General features: G+C 43.8%; 1 protein-coding gene across 1 annotated transcript in view; it reads left to right on the top strand.

Annotated features, from left to right (window-relative positions):
• Positions 1-13,088, top strand: part of LOC115462559 (shootin-1-like) — a 91,446-nt gene extending 78,358 nt beyond the window's left edge. The window contains exons 15-16 of the mRNA XM_030192551.1: positions 9,512-9,683; positions 12,685-13,088. Coding sequence (XP_030048411.1) covers positions 9,512-9,683; positions 12,685-12,830 — 318 coding nt within the window. The 3' untranslated portion in view covers positions 12,831-13,088. The remainder of the gene's footprint in view (positions 1-9,511; positions 9,684-12,684) is intronic.
• Positions 13,089-24,318: the final 11,230 nt, after the last annotated feature.

Raw genomic sequence — 24,318 nt, forward strand, 5'->3', positions numbered from 1 at the left:
CCCTTGATCTCTTCATAAAGGTGGTTAGTAAATCCCAATAAATAAACGAAGCACCAAAAAACTGATCCATCCATGATGTACAAGATGACAGTGTGAGACCAGGCTGCCTTTTCAATGTAAACCAGATCCAATGTTGAGACAGTGTCAGGTGCTAAAGGATATAAGCTCACAAATAGAAGCCACTAAAGGCTTTCAAGAAAGAATTAGAAAACCTTATGGCTCATATCTTAGCCATGCAACAAGGGTCTGATGATCTGGAGAACCAGGAAAAGTTGGACCAAAAACATGCTGCAACTGGATGTCAAGTATTTATCAAATTGCAATCTAAGAAACAATGTGCAAATCCTTGGCACACCTGAACGGGCTAATATTTTGGAGTTTCTTGAAGTTCTATTCCTGTAGCTCGTTAACATATTTTTCACTTTGTTAGGAATAGAAGGGTAGCCTAATGGTTGGGGCAGTGGCCTGAAAGCCAGGTTTGATTCTCACTATAGCTCCTTGTGACTCAGGACAAGTCACCTAACCCTCCATTGCCCCAAGTACAAAATAAGTGTATATAATATGTAAACTGATTTGATTGTAACCACAGAAAGGTGATATATCAAGTCCCATCACCTTTCCCTTTCTCTGTATTGTTGGAGATGCAAAGGGCCCAGTGAGCCTCCTTATGGCCTAGCCTACTGCTAAATATCCTAGGTCCATCATCAACAAGATTCTTTGCAGATTTTGATGGACACTAAAGAAAAGATGTCCCTTCTGCACTAGGGCAGAAAGCTGTTAATTGTTCCAGACCTTTTCAAGACCGTTGCATGGAAAATAAAAGAATTCCTTGCCTTGCAGCAACCCCCAAATGATCCTGGGGCAAGATACGGGCTCCTATTCCTTACCTGCATCAGAGTATCTTCTAATAATAAGACCGTCGTGTACCTTGAACCTTCAAGATTGCAGGAATTTGTGGATTCTATGAAAAACAATAACATTTCATGTGAACATCTGGCGCACCAGTAAAATGAGCTGAGTAGTGCAGTTCTTTTGGACTGAAACCGAGTTTGCCTGTACACTGGTAACTGCTGGCCTGGGACATTTCATTTGTATTATTAGAATGGATGCTTATGCTGAATGGTGGGTATGGGTTGAATGTGGGCTAAAACGCGGCTTGCAGAAGTTGTAAACTGTGGCTGTGTACCATTTATGATGGGTTCAGGAAGGGAAAATGTCAGACTCTTGGAGCCCACAGAATTTAATGGTGGAGAGTAATTATATACCAACCACAGAAGAACCAAAGTCCTCCGCCCAGATAGGCAAACATAGCGAGAGTACCATGAAGGATGATGCAGAACAAGCAAGTCCAGTGGACTAAAAAGTTCACATCAGGAGCTTTATTTAAAATCAAAAAAGTTTGGTGCAGAATACAACTGATGTATTGCAGCGAAACCAAACATGACATTGTAGAGCCTGCCAAAATACTCCTGCACCAACCTTTTTTGAGGTTTCCACGCTGGTGTATGACCCCTGAAGCAGACAGCCTTGTCCTGTTGAAACATGGCTCCGTGTCGAGTCTGATACACCTGTGGTGCTGAATAAAAGATTACTGAATTTCATATCTGGCTGTGAAGATTTCTTGGTCCACCTCTACTCTGTGGCTTTTCTTTGGATTACATGTAGGGATTTTACCTTTGGGTTTGGATTTGTGTAGCTGCTAACCAGACCATTGCCTTTGAATATCAGCGGGTTAATTTTGAATGGTGTGCAGTAATAGTATGATGTGACTATAATCTGTTTGAGGTAGCTGTTCAGATAACATATTTTGTATTAAAGTAATTTCATTGAACATCAATGGGTTGCATCAACCAGTTAAAGAAGGAAAGTGTACAGCTACTTTGAAAGGGGGAGGGGCAGATATAGTAAAATGCACACATTTACCATTCATGACGTGGATGGATAGCTGACCATGTGTTTTCCTTTGCTCTCTGCATAAAAGTGGGATATGAGTCTTTTTCTAGGGAAGCCATCCAAATCCAGATCTGAAGTCCACCAGTTGATGTGAATGAGCAATGGGTTGCTGTGGTGGTGCTCATAAGGGGCCACAGATTGATAAGCATCTAAGCTACAACACAAAACTCTCCTGATTTTGTTTGAGAAATTGGAAAGGTTCTCTTGGAATATGATGACTTCTAGAAAATCAAGGTATGTTTTGTGAAAGACAGGCAATCACAGAAAACAAACACATGATGAGAACGGCATAATCTCTATCATAGGACTTGCTGATCCCTGTAGGATAGAACACCCCATGAAGTATGACTTTTCTCACTACTCTGACCCCATATCAAACTTACTCTAGGCTACATTATTTTCTGATATCTAAATCTGGTATGTTGGTAACCTCCATCACCAAAATTCACCACATTCTTACTTCAAATCTCACCACCATTTTTCTGCAGTTATCTACTCTAGAGACAAGGGAGTAGCATGATCAACAGGACGCTTCCAAATACAACCAAGGAGATGAGAGATGGAAAAATGCCCTTTAATAGTGGATAAGACACAGTAAATAAGACTCGACATGGTACCGTGTTTCAGTGAACAACGCCTGCCTCAGGATTCTATGTAAGGAGATCACTTTTAAATGCAGCTAAGAGTAAGCAAACCAAAATATGATTGCCGACACAGCGATTTTCATGCTTGACATATTGGACTTGATTCCACCTGTTGCTTTGTTTGCACTTTTTGCCATGCAACTTGTATGTTTACCATTCATGAGCCTTTTTAAAGGCTTTTTTTTTGTTTGCTTACTCTTAGCAGCATCTACAAGTGATCTCCATTCACTATTAAAGGACATTTTTTCCATCTCTTGTCTCCTTGGTTGTACTTGGAAGCATCCTGTTGATCACACTACTCTCTTGTCTCTGCATTCCTCTTGTAGCGGATCCAGTTTCTCCACTTTTGTGGTTGCTTGCTGTTGTCTACTCAAGAACAGGCCAAGGCCAACATGGCAATTTAATAATGGGCTGTTAACAGAAAGTATCCACTTTTGCATCCACTGGATTGGCGACTGTTGGAAACAGGATGCTGGGTTTGATGGACCTTCGGTATGTCCCAATATGTAATGTACTTTTGTAATTTTTTTTCCAGCATAATGAGCAGGAGAATATGACTCCTTACATACTGTGGAAAGCATTCCAGATCTCCTTAAGAGGAGAGGTCATAAGTTTATTGGAAATTAAAGCAAGAGATTCAAGATATTAAGACATTAAAGGCTGCATAGCCCCAACTGTAACAACTGCAAATTGTTTCCAAATCCAGTAGGACATTTTCAGATGCAGTACGATGAAAGTATATTTATAATAAACTACCAAGCCATCAAATTGGACAAGATATTTTGTGCTCAATAAACTGGTAACTATGCTTGAGCCAGTAAAAAGGGACAAGTGGCGTTCAGCCACACGAGATCGAGCAATAACAGGTCTGTGATGCCCTTAGAAAATGATAAAGGGGATGGGATGACTTCCCTATGAGGAAAGGCTAAAGCAGCTAGGGCTCTTCAGCTTGGAGAAAAGGCGGCTGAGGGGAGATATGATAGAGGTCTATAAAATAATGAGTTGAACAAGTAGACCTGAAGCACCTGTTTACGCTTTCCAAAAATACTAGGACTAGGGGACATGCAATGAAGCTACAAAGTAGTAAATTTAAAACGAATCGGAGAAAATTTTTCTTCACTCAATGTGTAATTAAACTCTGGAATTCGTTGCCAGAGAATGTAGTAAAGGCGGTTAGCTTAGCAGAGTTTTAAAAAGGTTTGGACGGCTTCCTCAAGGAAAAGTCCATAGACCATTATTAAATTGGACTTGGGGAAAATCCATTGTTTCTGGGATAAGCAGTATACAGTGTTTTGTACTTTTTTGGGATCTTGCCAAGTATTTGTGACCTGGATTGGCCACTGTTGGAAACAGGATGCTGGGCTTGATGGACCTTTGGTCTGTCCCAGTATTGCAATACTTACGTACTTATGTACCATTCATTCAAAGTAAGAGCTTTAAAGTAGCTATGGATAGCAAAGATATAGCTGACCTATGTATTTGATTTTTCTCTTAACTATTCAAATCAAAAGAAAGTCAAACAAAATACAAATATAAAATAAGACAATCCAAAAGAAACTTCTACAGAGAACAAATAGGCACAGATTACAAAGACACAAAGAAATTATACAAACTAATAAACAACTTACTTAACACCAAAACGGTAACTACACCGAATGCAAACCTCCCACATGCAAAACAATCGTGCCAAATACTTTGAAGAAAAAATTACCAATCTATGCAAAAATCTGCATCAGGGAAATATTAATCCAGAAACCTTCTTAAACGAACTAGATCCGAACTCAAGGAAATACCTGGCAGACTGTATTTGGAATAACTTCACTCATCTAAGCACCAAAATAATAGCTCACGCACTCAGAAAATTCTCCTCCGCCCACTGCCAACTAGACACCTGCCCCAACTATATAATGAACCCCCCCCCCCCCCCTAATCAATACGTCACAGAACTCACATACCACCTTAATTGTCTATTCAAAAAAGGCCTATTCCCACAGGACAGAGGAAATATCCTACTAACTCCCATGCCAAAAGACACACACACACACACACACACACACACACACACAAAAAAAGCAGAAGACACCTTGAATTACAGACCGATAGCATCCATACCCCTAACTACTAAATTGACAGAAGGCATAGTCGCCAAACAACTAACAGAATACCTCACTGATTTCAACATACTGCACGAATCTCAATCTGGCTTCAGACCTCACCAAAGTACAGAAACAATACTAACCACACTCCTGACCAGATTCAAGCAGGAAATATCAAGGGGTAAAAGCATCCTCCTACTCCAATTTGACCATCCTCCTACTCCAATTTGACCTATCAAGCGCATTCAATATGGTCGACTACCACATACTACTGAGAATCCTCGACAAGATAGGAATTACAGGAAAAGTACTCTCTAGGATCAAGGGATTTCTAACATGCAGAACATACCAAGTCAAATCAAACTCAGATATATCTCCACCGTGGAAAGCGGAATGTGGAGTACCACAAGGATCACCGCTCTCACCTATATTATTCAACCTAATGATGACACCACTGGCTAAATCTCTATCCAAACAAGGCCTCAATCCACGCAGATGACATCACCATCTATATTCCCATCAAACAGAACCCCACAGAAATCACCAAGGAAATAATAAACAGCATGACCATCATGGAATCCTGGGCATCGGCATTCAAGTTAAAACTCAATAGAGACAAAACCCAATGTCTCATTCTCTCGTCCCAATACAATAATGTTCCCCCATCAGCAATTAACACACAGGGTTCATCCCTCCCAATCTCAGACCACTTGAAAGTCTTAGGCATAACAATTGACTGCAACCTAATGCTAGAAAGCCAAGCTAAGAACACAACAAAAAAAGTGTTCTATACTATGTGGAAGCTCAAACGTATAAAACCTTACTTTCCCAGGGATTCATTCCACAACATGATCTAAACCATTGTGCTAACCCATGTAAACTACTGCAATAGTATTTACATAGGCTGCAAAGATCAAATCATAAGAAAACTACAGACAGCACAAAACACGGCTGGCAGACTCATCTTCGGAAAAACACGCTTCGAAAGCGTGAAACTCCTCCTAAGAAGCTTACATTGGCTTCCTATTAACACTCGCATAACATTCAAAATATGCACAATAGTCCACAGAATCATCTATGGACTCGCACCAGATTACATGATGGAACTTATCGATCTACCAATAAGAAACATGACGCGAACAGCAAGAACCTATCTAACCCTTCACTACCCCAATTGCAAAGGTATAAAATACAAATCTTCACATGCTGCCAGCCTCTCGTTTATAGGCACACAACTTTGGAACTCACTACCCAAAGACCTGAAACTCACAGAAAACTACCTACAATTCAGAAAAAAACCTGAAAACACATCTTTTCAAGAAGTCTTTCCCCCCTGGATCTGCCTAATCCCACACCACGATACATCACAAAAAGTTCAGAAATGGAAAACAATAATATTAACCTCTCTCACAATATGCTAATATATCAACCTAAGTGTTTATTGTACTTCTGTATTATGTACTAGACTTCTACAAATCTAAATTTTGTAACCGCCTTTTTAGCAATATGTAAGCCACATTGCCGAAGGAATGGATCCTCAGGAGCTTAGTCAAGATCGGGAGGCGGGGCTGGTGGTTGGGAGGCAGGGATAGAGTGCTGGGCAGACTTGTACGGTCTGTGCCAGAGCCGGTGGTTGGGAGGCAGGGCTGGTGGTTGGGAGGCGAGGATAGTGCTGGGCAGACTTATACGGTCTGTGCCAGAGCCGGTGGTTGGGAGGCGGGGCTGGTGGTTGGGAGGCGGGGATAGTGCTGGGCAGACTTATACGGTCTGTGCCCTGAAGAGCACAGGTACAAATCAAAGTAGGGTATACACAAAAAGTAGCAAATATGAGTTATCTTGTTGGGCAGACTGGATGGACCGTGCAGGTCTTTTTCTGCCATCATCTACTATATTACTATGTTACTACGTATGTTACTATGTAACCTGCAATATGGTGGGAAAATGTGGGATACAAATGTAATAAATAAATAAATTAATTAAAAGGGGTTGATATAAACAGTGTATTTAATAATTTTCTACAGAGCTTGCACCAACTATCCTTGAGAATGTGAGGTCTGCCTATCACCACAGAGATAATGCAGGCTATTAAAACATTGCCTTTTAATGAACCACAAAGGCCAGATAGATATTCCCCTAAATTTTATAGACATTTCAGTGCAGATCTAACTCTGAGTTTCAGCATCTGCATTCCACCCCCCTCTAGCATGGGAAGGTTCTCAGATGCGCATATGGTTCTAATACCAAAGCCAAGAAGTGACAGCTCATAAATCCAGAACAGGGGAATAGCCCAGGACAACCCAGTAGTAGGGGCAGCCTGCAGTTGAACCCTGCACCCCCTCCCCCCCCAGCATCCTTCTCTTCTTCTGCCTTCCCCCTCCCATGGTCCTCCAAATGCATAGCAGATGGCCAGCAGAAGCAGCACTGAAAACAAGCCCCTTCCCCTCCCTCTCTCCATTGGTCAAATGTCTCTCTCTCTCTCTTTCTATATAGGTCTGAAATGTGTTTGCTCTTTGCAGGATTTGTTTACTGGAGCTCTGAAGGAATCCCCTCCCCGATCCCCACTACCTTGGAAGAAGTGGTGTTATAGGGGTCCATCTTAATACACCATTGGTCTAGAATTATACAACCATATCCCTACTTAATCTAGATTGTAAATTTTGTCCAAGTTGCTAGGATCTAGGCAAAAATTGAGTCATGTTCATGCAGGGTAGGAACAACCAGGGATAATGCCTGCATGTTTCATTATCTTCTCTTTGCAGCCAAGTGCAGGGATTTCCAAAAGGCTATCTGACCTCATAGAGTGACCATACCTTATGAAGAGTGTGACTCAAGCCCAGATGATCAAAAGTATACACGGGCACTGGCCAGTAGTGCCAGACTAGCACTTGTGTTTGCCTGTGCCCCAGGATCAGAGCCGGTGAGCGCATGTAACAACGCACTCAGTGGCTCTGAACGCTAATAGCATGCAAATGCATGCTAAACAGGGACATTTGTATTCCTCCCCATTGATCAGATGGCAGTACGCCAAACAAGGACGTTGCTAGTGCTGCAAAGGCTATGCCAGCTTGGAGATGGTGTTAGGGTTTACAAAGTATTGGTAAGGAATGGGGAGCCCTGTCCAGCATGAATCTGCATGCTAGCAGAGGCCCTCCATTCCCCCCAACCTCCCCTGCAAGACACCTGACTCCCCCCGCAAGAGACCCTTGACCCCCTGCAAGAGACCTAACCTCCACTCCTCTGCAAGAGACTCCTGACTCCCCCCACAAGAGACCTGACCCCCCCAGACCCGATCCCCATCCCCCCCGACAGCAGAGAGGACTGGAGGTTCAATGGACCTTCAGCCCCCATTTGGTGGTCTAGCAGCCCCAACCCCCCTACTTTTAGATGATGGAGCCATAAGTGCTGCCACGATAACTCTGCATCATCTAGTTAGCACATGCTAATCCTAACGCGGTAGCTGGGTAATGTGAGAATGCCCATTCTCTGCCCATGATACATCCCCTCCAAAAAATATGTTTAAAAAAATCAGTAACGTGCGAGTTAGCGCATGCAAACAGGAAAAATACCGTAAAATGCTTTTAATGTGTTTCTGCAGTAGCCTGTTTGTGTGTTCAATTCTGGTTGCCGCATCTCAAAAAAGATATAGTGGAATTAGAAAAGGTGCAGAGAAGGGCGACGAAAATGATAAAGGGGATGGGATGACTTCCCTATGAGGAAAGGCTAAAGTGGCTAGGGCTCTTCAGCTTGGAGAAAAGGCGGCTGAGGGGAGATATGATAGAGGTCTATAAAATAATGAGTGGAGTTGAAAGGGTAGATGTGAAGCGTCTGTTTACGCTTTCCAAAAATATTAGGACTAGGGGGGCATGCGATGAAGCTACAATGTAGTAAATTTAAAATGAATCAGAGAAAATTTTTCTTCATGTGTAATTAAACTCTGGAATTCGTTGCCAGAGAATGTGGCAAAGGCGGTTAGCTTAGCGGAGTTTTAAAAAGGTTTGGACGGCTTCCTAAAGGAAAAGTCCATAGACCATTATTAAATGGACTTGGGGAAAATCCACTATTTCTGGGATAAGCAGTATAAAATGTTTTGTACTTTTTTGGGATCTGTTGGAAACAGAATGCTGGGCTTGATGGACCTTTGGTCTTTCCCAGTATGGCAATACTTATGTAAGGCTTAAGGCCCTTTAGTAAATGGATCCCATAGTGCGCTATGGGAGGAGCATGGGTGGGACCCATGTAAGCGCATAACTTACAGAATGCTATAGGCTACATATGGCCCTGCTGCATTTAGATGCCCACACTTATGCCAGGGCTATAACTCGTGAAACTGCAGGTGTATAAATGTCAGACATGCCGATACTGGGTTATGCTAGTATTCTATAATGACAACTGGGCAGTGGCATACTTAGCTTGGTTGTCACCAAGGGCAGAACACCCCCCTACCCACCACCTCCCTCCCTCCAAGCAGTAAAGGGGTGCACTGAGCAGTCATGTGGCTGTCGGCTCTGCTATTCCCTTGCCCCGAAACAGGAAGTTGACTGCTCAGTGTACCCTCATACCGCCTGGACCTGGGGCAGAATGCACTCATCACCCCGTCCTTGGTACATCACTGCATCTGGGTACCTAGGTCCCATTATATAATAGGCTCCTACCACATGTCCTGGGGGTACCTAAATGGAGATGCCCAGTTATAGAACTGTCCCCATAGAGGCTCTATTTAATAAAGATGTAGATAAGATATGCCTCAGGCAAATATAACATTGAGTAAATCTGCAAACTCCTTGCTAACCCAGCAAGCCTTTTGATTTTTCTTCCCAGGCTTTGATGAAAACCCCATGCCAGAAACCCAGCTATCGTAACAAAGCTAGTCAAAAAAAGAAGGACAACCAACTAGAATCCATTTTGCAGAGAAGACGCAAGATAACTGATGTCACTTTGACAGCCCAGTCCTCATCACTATCCAGTGCAGCAGCTGAAACTCAGGAGCAAGGTTTGACTTGATTTATTTTTTCTGTTTAAAAATAAATATCTAGAAGCATAGCCCATCAGGCTTACTGAAAGAAGGCTATTTTCTTATAGAGCACTGGGCAGGTAGCAGCTCATTGCCCAAATAATAAAATAGCATTACTAACAACAATACAACAATCTAATCTAGAAATAACTTTTAAATTTTATGCAGCTATTCTCGGAAATTAACCATACACACTGTAGTACAGGTTAGTAATTACACCCTAAATTTATAAAAACTAATTATAGAAATATTCAGAAAATTATTAAAAATAAGAAACCAAAAAGTCTTGAGCGTGTAAGTCTTTATGCTGTCACAACCATAGGACAGTGAGACCTTGGACCACAACCAGAGCTGTGGCAGACTAGTTCCCTGGGCTGGCGCAAGGCAGGAACTGAGGCAAGACTACAAGCACAGAGAGGACTAGGCAGGACAAGACAGGACAGGGCTAGACTGAGCAATGCAAGACAAGGCAAGGCTAGGCAAAACTAGACAAGACAGAAACCGGATCCAGATGAGACAAGGTAAGCAAGGCAACAGGGCTAGAACTGAAACCCAGAGAGGACAAGGCAAGACAAGGAACTAGGCTAAAACTGGGTCCAGACAGACATGACAAGGGCAAAGCAAGAACTGGATCCAGGCGGAACAGAACAAGGCAGCAAACAAGACAAAGCAAGGCAGGAATTCAGAAACAAGGCAGGGCTTGGAGCTTGGCAGGAATTCAGAGACAAGGCAAGGCTTGGAGCTTGACAAGAACTCGGGAAACAGGGCCGTGCCTAGGGTCTCTGGCGCCCCCCCTGCAGACTATCAGTTGGCGGCGGCATTGGCGGCCCCCCCCCCCGTGAAAATGATCGCTCACCACTTGCCACACTGTTTCTAAGAATATTGCTGACAATTCCTGTCAAACTGCTATACATTGCAAAATAAGATAGCAGATGTAAATTCTCAAAGTGGACATATTCCAAACACTAAAATGAAAATAAAATGATTTTTTTCTACCTTTGTTGTCTGGTGACTTTCTTTTTCTGATCATGCTGGCCCAGTATCTGATTCTGCTGCTATCTGTCCTCTTAACTCCGTTTCCAGGGCTACCTTTCCATTTATTTCTTTCCTTTCCTCCTTTCTTCTTCATTTCTGGTCCTCAGCTTCTTCCTATTTTCTTCATCCATGTGCAGTTTTTCTCCTCTCTTCCTTTTCCCTCATTTCCTTCATCTCTCTTCCCTCCCCTCTATGTCCAGCAATTTCTCCTCTCTCCCTGAGCCCTGTCCTCCCATCCATGCCCATCCATGCTCCTCTGTCCCCTGCCCCCTCCATTCATCCCTATCCAGCAATTTCCCTCTCTCCCTGAGCCCTGCCCTGCAATCCATATCCATCCATGCCCATCTGTCTCCTCCATTCATCCCTATCCAGCAATTCCCCTCTCTCCCTGAGCCCTGCCCTCCCAATCCATGCCCATCCATGCTCCTCTGTCCCCTGCCCCCTCCATTCATCCCTATCCAGCAATTCCCCTCTCTCCCTGAGCCCTGCCCTCCCAATCCATGCCCATCCATGCTCCTCTGTCACCTGCCCCCTCCATTCATCCCTATCCAGCAATTCCCCTCTCTCCCTGAGCCCTGCCCTCCCAATCCATGCCCATCCATGCTCCACTGCCACCTGCCCCCTCCATTCATCCCTATCCAGCAAGTCCCCTCTCTCCCTGAGCCCTGCCCTCCCATCCATGCTCCTCTGTGCCCTCCATTCATCCCTAATTCCCTATCCAGCAATTCCCCTCTCTCCCTGAGCCCTGCCCCTCCCATCCATGCTCCTCTGTCACCCTCCATTAATCCATATCCAGTAATTCCCCTCTCTCCCTTCCATGACCCCCCCCCACCTCGCATCCATGCTCGTCTCTCCCCTGCCCTCCCGCTCCCATTGTTCAACTACTGCCCGCCCTCTTCTATCCCACTCCCACCAACATCTCTTTTCTTGTTTTTTCTTTTTAAATTTACCTCCGTGGCGGTCAAGCAGCGCAGCGTCAGTGAAGGAGGCGGCGCTCGCCTCCCGACGTCTCTAGCCTTCCCTTCGCTGTGTTCCGCCTTCTTCTGACGTCATTTCCTTGACGTCAGAAGAAGGCGGAACACAGCGAAGGGAAAGCTAGAGACGTCGGGAGCGCTGCCTCCTTCACTGACGCTGCGCTGCTGGACCGCCACGGAGGTAAATTTAAAAAGAAAAAAAAAGGGATGTTGGGGGGGGGGGGAGAAGAGGGCAGGCAGTAGTTGAACAATGGGAGCGGGAGGGTGAGCGAGGTGAGCATGGTGCGGCGGCGCCCCCCTGCCATGCTTACCTCGCTTACCGTGTTGGCACGGCCCTGTCGGGAAACAAAAGGCGGGGCTTGTAGCTTGGCAGGAACTCTGAAACAAGGCAGGGCTTTTTAACAAGCAATTATAAGCGCTAATTAAAATCAATTAACATGTACGCACATAAATTTTAGGTCTGCATGCCTGGATTTTACATGCATCCCGGAAAAGAGGTGCATGTAGAAATGGGAGTGTCATGGGTGCTTTAGGGAGGAGTGTGGGCGTAGATTCCAGAATAAGGGGGTTCCGCCTTTATATCTGGGCGTAGGCATTTGCACCACATTTTCAGTGGTACAAATGGACATCTCTAGTTTAAGAACGATCCCTGTGCTTAAGTGCTATTCTATAAACTGCGCCTAACTTTAGGCACAGTTTATAGAATAGCACTTTAAAGGGTTTTTTTCGGTGCTGATTTTTTAGGCACAATTTATAGAATCTAGCCCCATATTTCAAAAAATAAATCCCAGTTAGTTCTAGTTCAGCCTAACCAGCAAAATTTGTAGTGCAAAGACATTTTCATGTTCCACCAAACAAGGTCCATAGCACCAGTCTAATAACGGATCTAACTATTTGGTAACTTTTCTTTTAAAATCATTCAAACTGAATATCACAATTGCCCATCTTTATCTGATTTTTTTTCCCCTTAGCTGACAGCAAAGAAGGTAAAACTCTGCCTGTGCCTTGGGCAAAGCAGAACACTGTGGCAGAGAAAATTGTGATGTGTGAAAAGCAAAAGGATGATTCTCCAGTCTGCAAATGGAAACTCAAGTCTAGAGCCCAAGAAAGCAACTAGTCAAGGGATCCTGTTCTGTAAGAGTAGCACTGCATCTGTTTTTTATGACTGTCCTTAAAGAAACTAGAAGTCACCAGGTGAAACTTGTGGTCTTCAGCTCACTCGGAGGATGTGTGTCTTGTTTTGGGGCCTTTTTACTAAGAAGTGCTAAAAGGTGGCCTGTGCTATTATTAGCAAATGGGTTTCTCACGCACTGAGGCCACCTTTAGCATGGCAGTAAAATGGCTGCAATTTCTATTTTCCCCTTAATGGTCAAATGCTAATTTCCCAATTAACCTGTGGCCATTAGTGCATGAGCCCTTACCAACACCTATTTACTAGGCAGTAAGGGCTCCCGCTCTAATCCCACATTAATGGGGCAGCCTACTCTCCAAACATGCCCCCCACTCTCAGCATTTTCTTGATTCGTGTCATCATCACGTAATGTACTGAAACTTGTAGAGGTAGTAATATGATAGCAAACATTTTGGGCTAAAGTTTTAAAATCTTACAGAATGCTTAATTTCCTAAAGTTGCAATACAGATCTGCAATGGAACTGATGTATTTTAAAATGTTCAAAACAAGTTCGATGGCTAAATGTAAATGTGCACAAAGAGGGTGGTTTAGAGGAGTCACTTTTTAAAGATGTCTAACTTACCCATAGGGCCCCTTTTACAAAACACTGGTAAGTCCAACGCGGGCTTACCACTTGTTAAAAAGGAAATACCGCCAGGCTACAGCAGCAGCCCGGCGGTGGTTCCCACCCCCAGTGCACTTTCATGTTACTCTGTCTTATCTATCTATATGTTCCATCTTTGCTTACACACTATACAGTCTATTAAACATGTTTTATTGTGTTGACATTGTAATGTAGCATACTATGCCATGCTTTGTATTGTTGTTTGAATATTTTGACTGCTGTAATTGTCGATTGCTTATGTTTGGCTTATTCTTGCTGTACACCGCCTTGAGTGAATTCCTTCAAAAAGGCGGTAAATTCTAATCGATAAATAAATATCCAGCGCTACAAAATATTTTAATTTTTGTAGCACCGGTGTGTACCTGGCGGTAATCGGGCAGTGCTGCGTGCTTCCTGGTTACCACTGGGTTAGCGCGGGCCCTCAATGGGTGGTGGTAAGTGCTCTCCCTCGAAATGGCCATGCGGCAAGTGCTTCACTTGCCCCACGGCCATTTCCTGAAAAAAAGAAAGACCCACTGCGGTAAAAGGGGGGCCTCGGCGCACATCATAAAAATGTGCCAACGCCAGCACAGGCCCCCTTTTGCCACAGCTTGGTAAAGGGGGCCCATACTTTCCTATAACAGATGTTTAGGGCTCCAGTGAGGCACTCCATGTGGATATCCAATCTCATTCTCACATTGTGTTTTACACTTCCAATGCCTGTTGTCGAACATTCCCTGTTTGTGTGCACAAACCTTTACCCTTAAATAACCATTTGGGTTCACAGCTCCTTGTATCTGAATATTTACTCCTCAAAGATAATATGAGCATCAAGCAGTAAAATAGGTTTTGAGGCAGCAGCGTTCCTCCTCAGCTATGCTGGGTAAGCATTGGTTTTCTACCACTGCACTATTTCAATTGTGATTGTTTTGTGATAATCCACTTTTCACTCAGGAACTCTGCGTAGGAGCCACATGAAAGGAGCTATGAATTGGATCAGCAGTCCTTTCTCTCCTCCAGGGCCTGGAATTTATGTTAAGGTAATGGGATGCATTTAAATATGCTGCCAAATCCATACCTGCTGATTCACACTCAGAAAAAGCCTCCACCATCCTTGAAAGCAGCTGCCTGTGCATCCCGAAGTAACATTCACAGGAAGAAAAAATATCTACACGTATCATACTAAAAGTGGCCTCAGCATGTGGGGAAAACCCATGCGCTAATCATATAGCAGGCCACCTCTTAGCCAGCTTAGTAAAAGGGCCCTAAAGCTTGTAAATTGCAAAAATATAAACACATAACCATATTAACATCTTGTTCACACACAAAATTAACAAGTAAAGTGGCTCGATGTAAGACTTGCTCTTGTGAAGAGTCCAAAAGAGCAGAAACATCTAAAGCTGGCAGATAGAATACCTTATTAACGGGGGGACTAGATTCATCCAATATGTTTGTTTTAATCAACTGTAACCCCTAGGCTTAATGTGTTTCTGAATTTTTTTGAAAGGTAATAAACCCATTGTCTCAAAATAGTCCTTAATTTGTTTCATTTCTCTATTGTTTCATCTTTTACATACACCCCTTTTAAACTGGAAGAGACCAAAAAGTGAAGGCTGACATGAAATTTTCTGTTGAAATCACAGATTTAGGGCTCCTTTTACAAAGCTGCACTAGCATTTCCAGCATGGCAAATGCAACCAAGCCTATTCAATTCCTATGGCATTTGCTGCACTGGAGTCGCTAGCGCGGCTTTGTAAAAGGAGCCCCTAGTGTTAGAGAATTTAAGTAGCTGGTGACTTGTTTGAAGAGGCTGAAGCTGATGAATGGTGGGTATGAAAGTGTGAACGGGCAGACAGTCCTCGTCTAACGTTGCCAAAACTGAAGTGAAAAAAATATAAATCTTATCTCTTGCATGGTTTTATCCCTTCTTACCTTGCAAGTTATCAATATCTCACCTTCAACTTTATTACCAAACAAACTTTCCATTGCAGAAATAGACCAATTTATATTAATAGAGTATTCAGATACACTGTCCATGTGCAATTGTTTTAAACTTTCTTTTTTCTGATACCACAGCAGAAATACACAACTGTACTTGCACAAGTGAAGTAAAGTAACATAAAGTCACAGTAACATAAAACCCTGCAGAAAACACATTCTGAGCTGATATAGCAGTCCTGACATTCAATAACAGAACTAACCCCCAGCATTCAAACAACAAACATCCTCTCATATTAAAGGCAGCACTGCAAATATTGCTCTGGGTCTTAGAGCACCAACAGTAAGTCAGACTGTCACAGACACAAGTATTTCTAAAATAACTCAGTCCAAGACAAAGAGAGAGAGAGAGAGAGAGACCCACATCTAATACTGATTGAAGGACCACAAATTAGAAAGAGAAATTCTGAGAGGCCAAACTCTGAAGAAAGAAGCAGAAATGCACTTCTTCCTGCACTGTGCGAAATGGAAAGATATCAGAGACGCACATCCCTAAAGCTCACATATGCCAATCACTGTTTGTTTTTGTCTTTTTTGGGGGGAATAACAATAATGAATGTGTATAGATGTATGTATGCAAATGATATGCTAATGAACCCCACCCCACCCTTTGCCCCCCCCCCCCCCAACACACAAATGAACAGTCAAACTACGTTTACGACTAAACCTAAAATATTTTCTGTCTTTGTTGACTGGGCATTATGAGGCTACCTTCTGTAAGTGGCTACCTTCTTTTTGATGTCCTGATGCTGTGCCGTGAGAGCCCAGATTGTGTTATAGAACACTAGCTGATCAGTACATGTTACATGTATGCGCACCACATGTACAGTACACCAGCCATAGATCTGCTGGAACCGCAGAACCTAAAAGCGTCAAGGGCATTCTGTAAGATGCATTTGTAAGTGGCGACACTGCCTGTGCCCCCCCCCCCCCCCAAGCCCTGCCTATGTGAACAGCTCCTTTACATTTATGTGCTATCTCCCAGATTCTGTATAGTGCGCCTAGTGTTCTGCACTGCACTGTATAACAACATGCATAACTTAATTGGCCTAACAAGCCATTCAGCATTCTTAATAGCACTTAACAAGCAATAATGAGCACTAATTGGCAGTAATTGTAATTTACGTGCGCAACTCGCTAAGTGTATTCTGTAACGCAGTGCGCCTAACTTCTAATGTGTGCAAGCAAAAAGGGGCATGGTTATGGGTGGGGAAATGGGGATTTTGTGGCATTCTAAAATGTACACAGGTCTGTCACAAAATGCCTAGCCACCCACCTGGGGTTACCGAGCGGCCACTTAGAAAGTCTATCCCCAGCACAGCTCAGGTCTGCCTGCACCTGGCACTCGTGCTCTACATTAGCACCCTCCTCCCACCGACTGGGTCACAACCGCCTCTGGGCGAGTCTCCCACTCTCAAACTATCCCCAGTGATTTCTAGGTTACTGGAGCCACACTCCCAGTGGTCTCACAGTTCCCAGAAAGCACTCACAGACCCAACACACAAACCACCAGGATTCTCTTATCAGTTCAGACAGGCCGAACGAACAAACAAATGTGTTTTTTCTCATAACTTGAAACAGTGGAGAAAAAAAAGAATGTGATAGCAAACAGTTACAAGTAACTGAAAAATGCATCAATTAGAAAACTAACTAAACATCTATATACTGTCTAAACAATACCTGGGAAAGTCAGGATATAGAACTGTTCACAGAGCCTCAGCAAAGAGATCTGTCTCTCTTTTCTGAACTCAAAATCAGTAAAGTCCAAATAAGATGAGCGCCTGGGAAAATCGGAGCCCATACAACAAGATTTCAAATATTCCTGCTTGTGTTAAAGGAAAAGAACATTCAGTTCCCTGTAACAGCTTTACAGCAAAGAAACACCACCTGCTGGCCAAATTGGAGAAATACACTTCAGAACATAATCAGTGCAGGAAAATATTTTACAGGCTTAAAACACACTGTTTCTTCACAGTGTAGTTATAGAATATGGCCCAGTGCAACTAAATCTACGCACCAGGATTTACACCATATTTTTGCTGGTGTAAATGGATGTGCATAATTTTAGGCACTGGGATATCAACTAAGCATATTCTGTATACTGCAATCTAGGCGACACTTATAGAATACACTTAGGCAGAAATGTTGCGGATTTGTTTAGGCGCCATATATAGAATCCCCCTATGCCTCTTATGTGTGCCCTTACTGAATTGCACAGTGGTTCCCGAACCTGGTCCTGGGGACACCCAAGCCAGTCAGGTTTTCAGGATATCCATAATGAATATTCATGAGAGAGATTTGCATAAAGTGGAGGCAGTGCATGTACATATCTCTCATAAATATTCATTGTGGATATCCTGAAAACCGATTGGCTGAGGTGCCTCTAGGACCAGGTTTGGGAACCACTGGAATAACGCTTAATAGCTTTACTGCCACTTACACTTACTGCATAAGAACCAGTGTTCTGTACATTTATATGCATAAGTGGCCTATAAATGTGGGCATCCATTTATAGAATTTCCCTTCACGAGGGCACTTCTATAAACTAACATTTAAATAGCCCAATGTGCGTGCAAATATTTAAACTGCTAGTGTAGCATGATATGAGTTTAATTGTCAGAGTTATTGATTTTGCTGGATCAGATACAAATTTTAAAAAAAAAGGCTGCAAAGACTTCACTTCCCCCTTCCCCCTCGAAACTACTGACAACAAAAACTACATAAGTACATAAGTATTGCCATACTGGGAAAGACCAAAGGTCCTTCAAGCCCAGCATCCTGTTTCTGACAGTGGCCAATCCAGATCACAAATACCTGGCAAGATCCCAAAAAAGTACAAAACATTTTATACTGTTACCTAAGTCCATCAACACACCTCCAAAAAATAAAACTCTGAAGATGGATAGCAATCACAGAGACGACACCTAACAAAAGACAGTGAAACTCCACCTATTCTCAGACAATGACTCAGACTGAGAAGCCCACCTACTCTCAGACAAAGACTCTTGTAATCCTGTCAGATACCTTATGGATGTGTATCTGCCACAGATGGTCAGACAAAGCCTCTTAGATGAAACCAGTTACTAAAAATAGATGAGACCAGCTACTACAAAAGGGGCTTGAATTATCTTGCTGCTGGCTTCTTCCCTCTGGACACTTGGCTCATCAGTTCCTGACCGGTCTTTCTCTTCGCTCTGCCTCCTGCCTCTCTGCTGGACTTCACCCTGATAAGAATTCTCCAGGCAACAACAACAACTCTGCAACAAAAGACTTCTGTTTCAGCACAGATCTTCATCACTCCACCCAGCAGCTTCTATCAAAGTGAGTTACCATTATCCAGCATAATTTATAATTCAGAACTTTTAATCTTGAAGACACATTTCCCATTTGAAAGATTCTTAAAAACTGCCTCTCTCCTGTAACATTATTACATTACCTGTATTGTAAATAAACCTTTTAAAGTTAAATATATGGTCTTTATGTTCTGAGCACATGTCTTTAAACCTTGCAGTGCAGGTTAATGTAATTCAACAAATATAATATTTAATTCCCCCTTTTTCTTACATATTCTTGTCTTATTACCTTATAGGTAATTGGTGGAGAATAAAATATATATTATCGAACACTAGCACTTTTGCACATATCTTTCTTTTTATTCAGGGGTTCTTTTACTAAACAGCAGTAGGGCTAACGCGTGGGTTGCACATGCCATATCGGCACTACCGCAGTGATAGCACCCTGCAGCAGTTTCAAAGTTGGCATGCGCTGTTTCCCACATTAGAAAATATTATTCTATTTTCTACAGTGTGTGTGTGTGTGTGGGGGGGGGGGGGGGTCCCAGCGTTAATCGGCAGTGCAGCCACATTGGCGCATGATGCATGATTATCATGTGAGTAGCAGGTGAGCCATTACCATTAAGTCAATAGGTAGTGGAAAGGGCTCAGGCAGTAAACAGCCATGTGCTACTTTTAATTTTGGTGCAGTCATTTACTGCCCCATTGAAAAATGCCTTTTTTTCCAACTGCGGTAAAAAATGGCCCATCACACACCAAAAATACGCGCCCACACTACTGCAGATCACCTTTTACTGCTGCTTAGTAAAAGGACTCCTAAAATTCTTACATACCATTACATAATGCATAATAATGAATTGAATGAAGCAGTTTACATATTAACATTCATTATCCAGCAGGGCACCTGTGCACTATTCTGCAAATACCTGCTTAACTTATATAGAGAGTATTTGCAAGGGGGTGTACACAGGGGCGGAGCATGGGTGGGACATAGGTGGGTTCCCACTTATGTGTGTAACTTACACAATACTGGAAGTTACATGTGTCCCTGCTGTATTTAGGTGTCTACACTTACACCAAATGTAGGACTGGTAAAACTACAGGTGCTGAAACAATAGGCATAGATAATGACTCATGCTAGTATTCTAGAAGGGAACCTGGGCACCTAGATCCTGTTAAAGAATAGGTTTCTACCACACAGCCTTGGGGTGCCTAGGTGGAGGTACCCAGTTATAGAATTGCCCCCTATCAGTTCACTGTTTCTGCTGGTCCTCTTTCTTTTTCTGCCTTCTGTGCCTTCCTCTTCTCCACTTTCTTCAAATTCCAATTCTAGAGTTTCCTTTCTATTTCCTCTTCTCCTTGTACTTCACTTTTTTCCTACGATTGTCTCTGATATTCTGTTTCATCTCATTTTTCTGCCTTTCTATTGCATAACTAGATTTTGCCTTCCCTTCTCCAGTTCTCCTTAGCCTAGCTATTCACTTCCTCAACTCTTCCATCCATTGACCCCTCTCAACATTCCATCTCCACCTCACCAGTCTCCACCTGTCCAGTTTCCTTGTCCTTGCAAGGTTTCTATTCTATCCTCATCCTTCTCGATCTATCTGCTGCTTTTGACACTGTTGATTAGAGCCTACTCCTTGATATGCTGTCCTCACTTGGATTTCAGGGCTCTGTTCTTTCCTGGTTTTCTTCTTACCTCTCCCAGTGTACCTTTAGTGAATACTCTAGTGGATCCTCCTCTACTTCTATCCCACTGTCAGTTGGTGTACCTCAGGGATCCATCCTGGGACCTCTTCTTTTCTCCATCTATACTTCTTCCCTTGGTACTCTGATCTCACCCCATGGTTTTCAGTATCATTTTTACGCTGATGACTCCCAGATCTACCTCTCCACACCAGAAATCTCAGCTGAAATCCAGGCCAAAGTATCAGCCTGCCTGTCTGACATTGCTGCCTGGATGTCTCAGCGCCATCTGAAACTAAACATGACCAAGACTGAGCTTCTCATCTTTCCCCCTAAACCAACCTCTCCTCCTCCCCCATTCTCTATTTCTGTGGATAACACTCTCATCCTTCCTGTCTCATCAGCTCGTAACCTTGGGGTCATTTTCGACTTCTCCCTCTCCTTCTCTGCACATATTCATTTCTTTCTCTATAATATCAGCAAAATTCGCCCTTTCCTTTCTGAGCACACTACCAAAACCCTCATCCACACTCTTATCACCTCTCGCTTAGACTATTGCAACTTGCTTCTCACAGGTCTCCCACTTAGCCATCTCTCTCCTCTTCAATCTGTTCAAAATTCTGCTGCATGACTAATATTCCACCAGTGTCGTTATGCTCATATTAGCCCTCTCCTCAAGTCACTTCACTGGCTTCCTATCCATTTCCGCATACAGTTCAAACTCCTCTTATTGACCTATAAGTGCATTCACTCTGCAGCTCCTCAGTACCTCTCCACTCTCATCTCTCCCTACATGCCTCCCAGGGAACTCCGTTCACTGGGTGAATCTCTCTTATCTGCTCCCTTCTCCTCCACTGCTAACTCCAGACTCCGTTCCTTTTATCTTGCTGCACCATATGCCTGGAATAGACTTCCTGAGTCGGTACGTCAAGCTCTATCTCTGGCAGTCTTCAAATCTAAGCTAAAAGCCCACCTTTTTGATTCATCTTTTAACTCCTAACCCTTATTCACATGTTCAGAACCCTTATTTTATCATCCTCACTTTAATATTCCCTTACCTCTTGTTTGTCCTGTTTGTCTGTCCTAATTAGATTGTAAGCTCTGTCGAGCAGGGACTGTCTCTTCATGTTCAAGTGTACAGCGCTGCGTACGTCTAGTAGCACTTTAGAAATGATCAGTAGTAGTAGTAGTTTGGCTCTCTTATCCTCTCCACTCCCCAAACCCATCCTTACTATAATCCTGAGGCTGATTCTCCAAACATCCAAAGTTCTCCTGTCCCCATCTCTTTACCTCCCTTTCCTTTCAATTTCTCCATATCTTTTATCATCACCTTCCCTTATCCCTTCATATCCTCTCTCTCTCTCTCTCTCTGTGTCTCTCTTACATCCCTGCCCCTCCAAGTCATCAGTATTCCTATTTTTATCTCTCACTTACCTACCGGCTTTTTATCTCCCACTTTTCCTCTCCTTCCCAGCCCATCCCCAGTAACCCCCCTTCCCCACACACACACACACACTCCTTTCACAATAAACCCATTCTATCCCTGTTCCATATTCTTTCCCCCTTCCTGTTTTCCCCTCTCTTTCACCCAGGGGCATAGATAGACGTCCATGGGTGAGGGGGGGGGGGGAACAAATGTCCTCTCAGCTTTACCGCCCCTCCCCCATTTAAATTGTACCTTTGCTGGAGGGGCTGGCCAAGTATGGCCAGTCAACGAGGTTCGCTACCGAGTCCTCACCCATGCTGCCTGAGCAGCTTGGAAGTTGACAGCATGCTTCTTCTACTGACACCCGCACTCCCTCACTTCAGTCACTGAACTGAGCATGTGCAATAGTGCTAGCATCTGTGGCTGAAGCACACCAGTGACTTAAGCATTGCTCAGGTAGCACAGGCAGGGAATCTGCAGTGGACCTCTTTAACTGGTGGTACATGGGCATCCCTACCAGCCATTAAATCGGTGCTGCAATTTTGGAGGGTGCTTGAGTCCAAAGTTGAGGGAGTCTATGCCCCTGCTTTCTCCTACAGCATAGTCCCCCATTCCACCCCCATTTATTCCACTTTCTTCTCACTCTCATCTCCTGACCAGCTCAAGGTTTTTCCCGCTGTTCGCCTTCTCCCCAAGATTCAGTCATTTTCTTCTAGATCTTATTCCCTGAACAGCTTTCTAGTTTTCCTCTGTGTCACTTCCTCCTTCTCAGAACAACTCCTGTCCTCCCATTCCTTCATACAATCTCTTTCCTTTTCTGCACCCAACAGCTCCCATCTCATACCCTACACCCCATCACTAATAGCACTTAGTTTGTCATATCCCCCATTCAAATCTCTTATTAAGCTATCAGCTCCTTATCTCACTCATCTACATTCAGTATCATATCTGGCAAATACACCATCTAGCCCACTAATCCCCAACTCACCCCCACTCTCTAGTTCCCCAGTCCCTACTCTCCTAAACCAGGTTCATCTAATCCAGTGATTCTCAACCAATGTGTAATCAAGAGGTGGCAGGTGTATCATCAAATATTTGACAAATTAGAAAGCAAACCTATGCTTTACCTAAGGATTAGGGCTGGTATTGGGGAGGGGGGGCAAACAGGGCAGCTGCCCTGGGCCCCACAGCTTCAAGGGGCCCCCGTGGTCTGCCATCTTTTCCCATTCTCACCAATCCCATCCAAGATCTCCCTTCCTTCCCCTCACCTTCCCTGTCTTCCTAATATCACATTTTGTTGGGGGAGGGGGGTCAGTAGCATTACAGTGATTTACATCTGCCTGGCGCTGTTTCTCTGCCATCACGTTCCTCTCAGGCTGACATAGGAAGTTGTATCAGAAGAGGGAGGAATGCGGCAGAGAAACAGCACTGGGATAGACACAGACAGTTATAAGAATCGCTGCTACCGACCCCCCCCCCCCCCCCCCCCCCCGCCCACACACACACACACACACAACAAAATGCAATGTTAGGAAGACAGGGAAGGGAGGGAGATCTCGTACCTGGGTAGCGAGAACAGGAAGATGTGGCAGATTGCGGGAGTCCCCTGGATCTGTTGTAAAGTAGACTGGGGGATATGCCATTTTGGGAGTCGGGGAAGGATATGGAAGAAGAAATGAAGGGCCCGGGAACAGAGAGGAGGATGAAAGAGATATGGCAGACATTGGGGTGGAGGCAGTGGTGTGCTGGAGCTGGCTTGCACCGGCTCGGAAGAGCCGGTTGTTAAATTTTTCAACCTTTTGCGAGCTGGTTGTTAAATTCTTTATGCACACCTGCGATCTGTTTACGTCTCCTCCCCTGAGCCACAGGGTCCCAGCACATACCTGAACTGAAGCCACCCTGGTGGTCTAGTGGATTCTTCGGGGCAGGAAAGATCCCCAGTCTTTCCTGCCTGTTGCTGGCACATCACTCTTTAAAAATGGCGAGACTCCAGCGGCGGCCTCGTGAGACTTTATTTTATATATATATATATATATATATATATATATATATATATATATGTTACTATATATGGCTATGAACATGGCATTTGATATGGGCTATAAAGATTTGTTGTCTAATGGGATCTCTGACACGAGGAGGGAAGGAGACCTCTGTGCGCAAAACCCCCCCCCCAAAAAAAAAAAAAAAATTGCAGGGTGGGGAGAGAGCCTGTTGTTAAAAATTTACCAGCATACCACTGGCTGGAGGGAAGAAGAGAGAGAAAGATGTTGGACCCAGGTAAGGGAGGGAGAGGCAGGTGCTGAACAAAGGGAGGGTGGGAGGGAGATATGCTGGCTCATGTGATGTGGGGTGGGGGAACAACAGCAGAAAAGAGGGGGGAGGCAGCAGACAGGAAGAGAGATGGGATAGGAAGATGAGAGTGT

Source organism: Microcaecilia unicolor, chromosome 2 (assembly GCF_901765095.1).
Source record: "Microcaecilia unicolor chromosome 2, aMicUni1.1, whole genome shotgun sequence".
In the NCBI taxonomy this organism is placed as follows: Eukaryota; Metazoa; Chordata; class Amphibia; order Gymnophiona; family Siphonopidae; genus Microcaecilia; species Microcaecilia unicolor.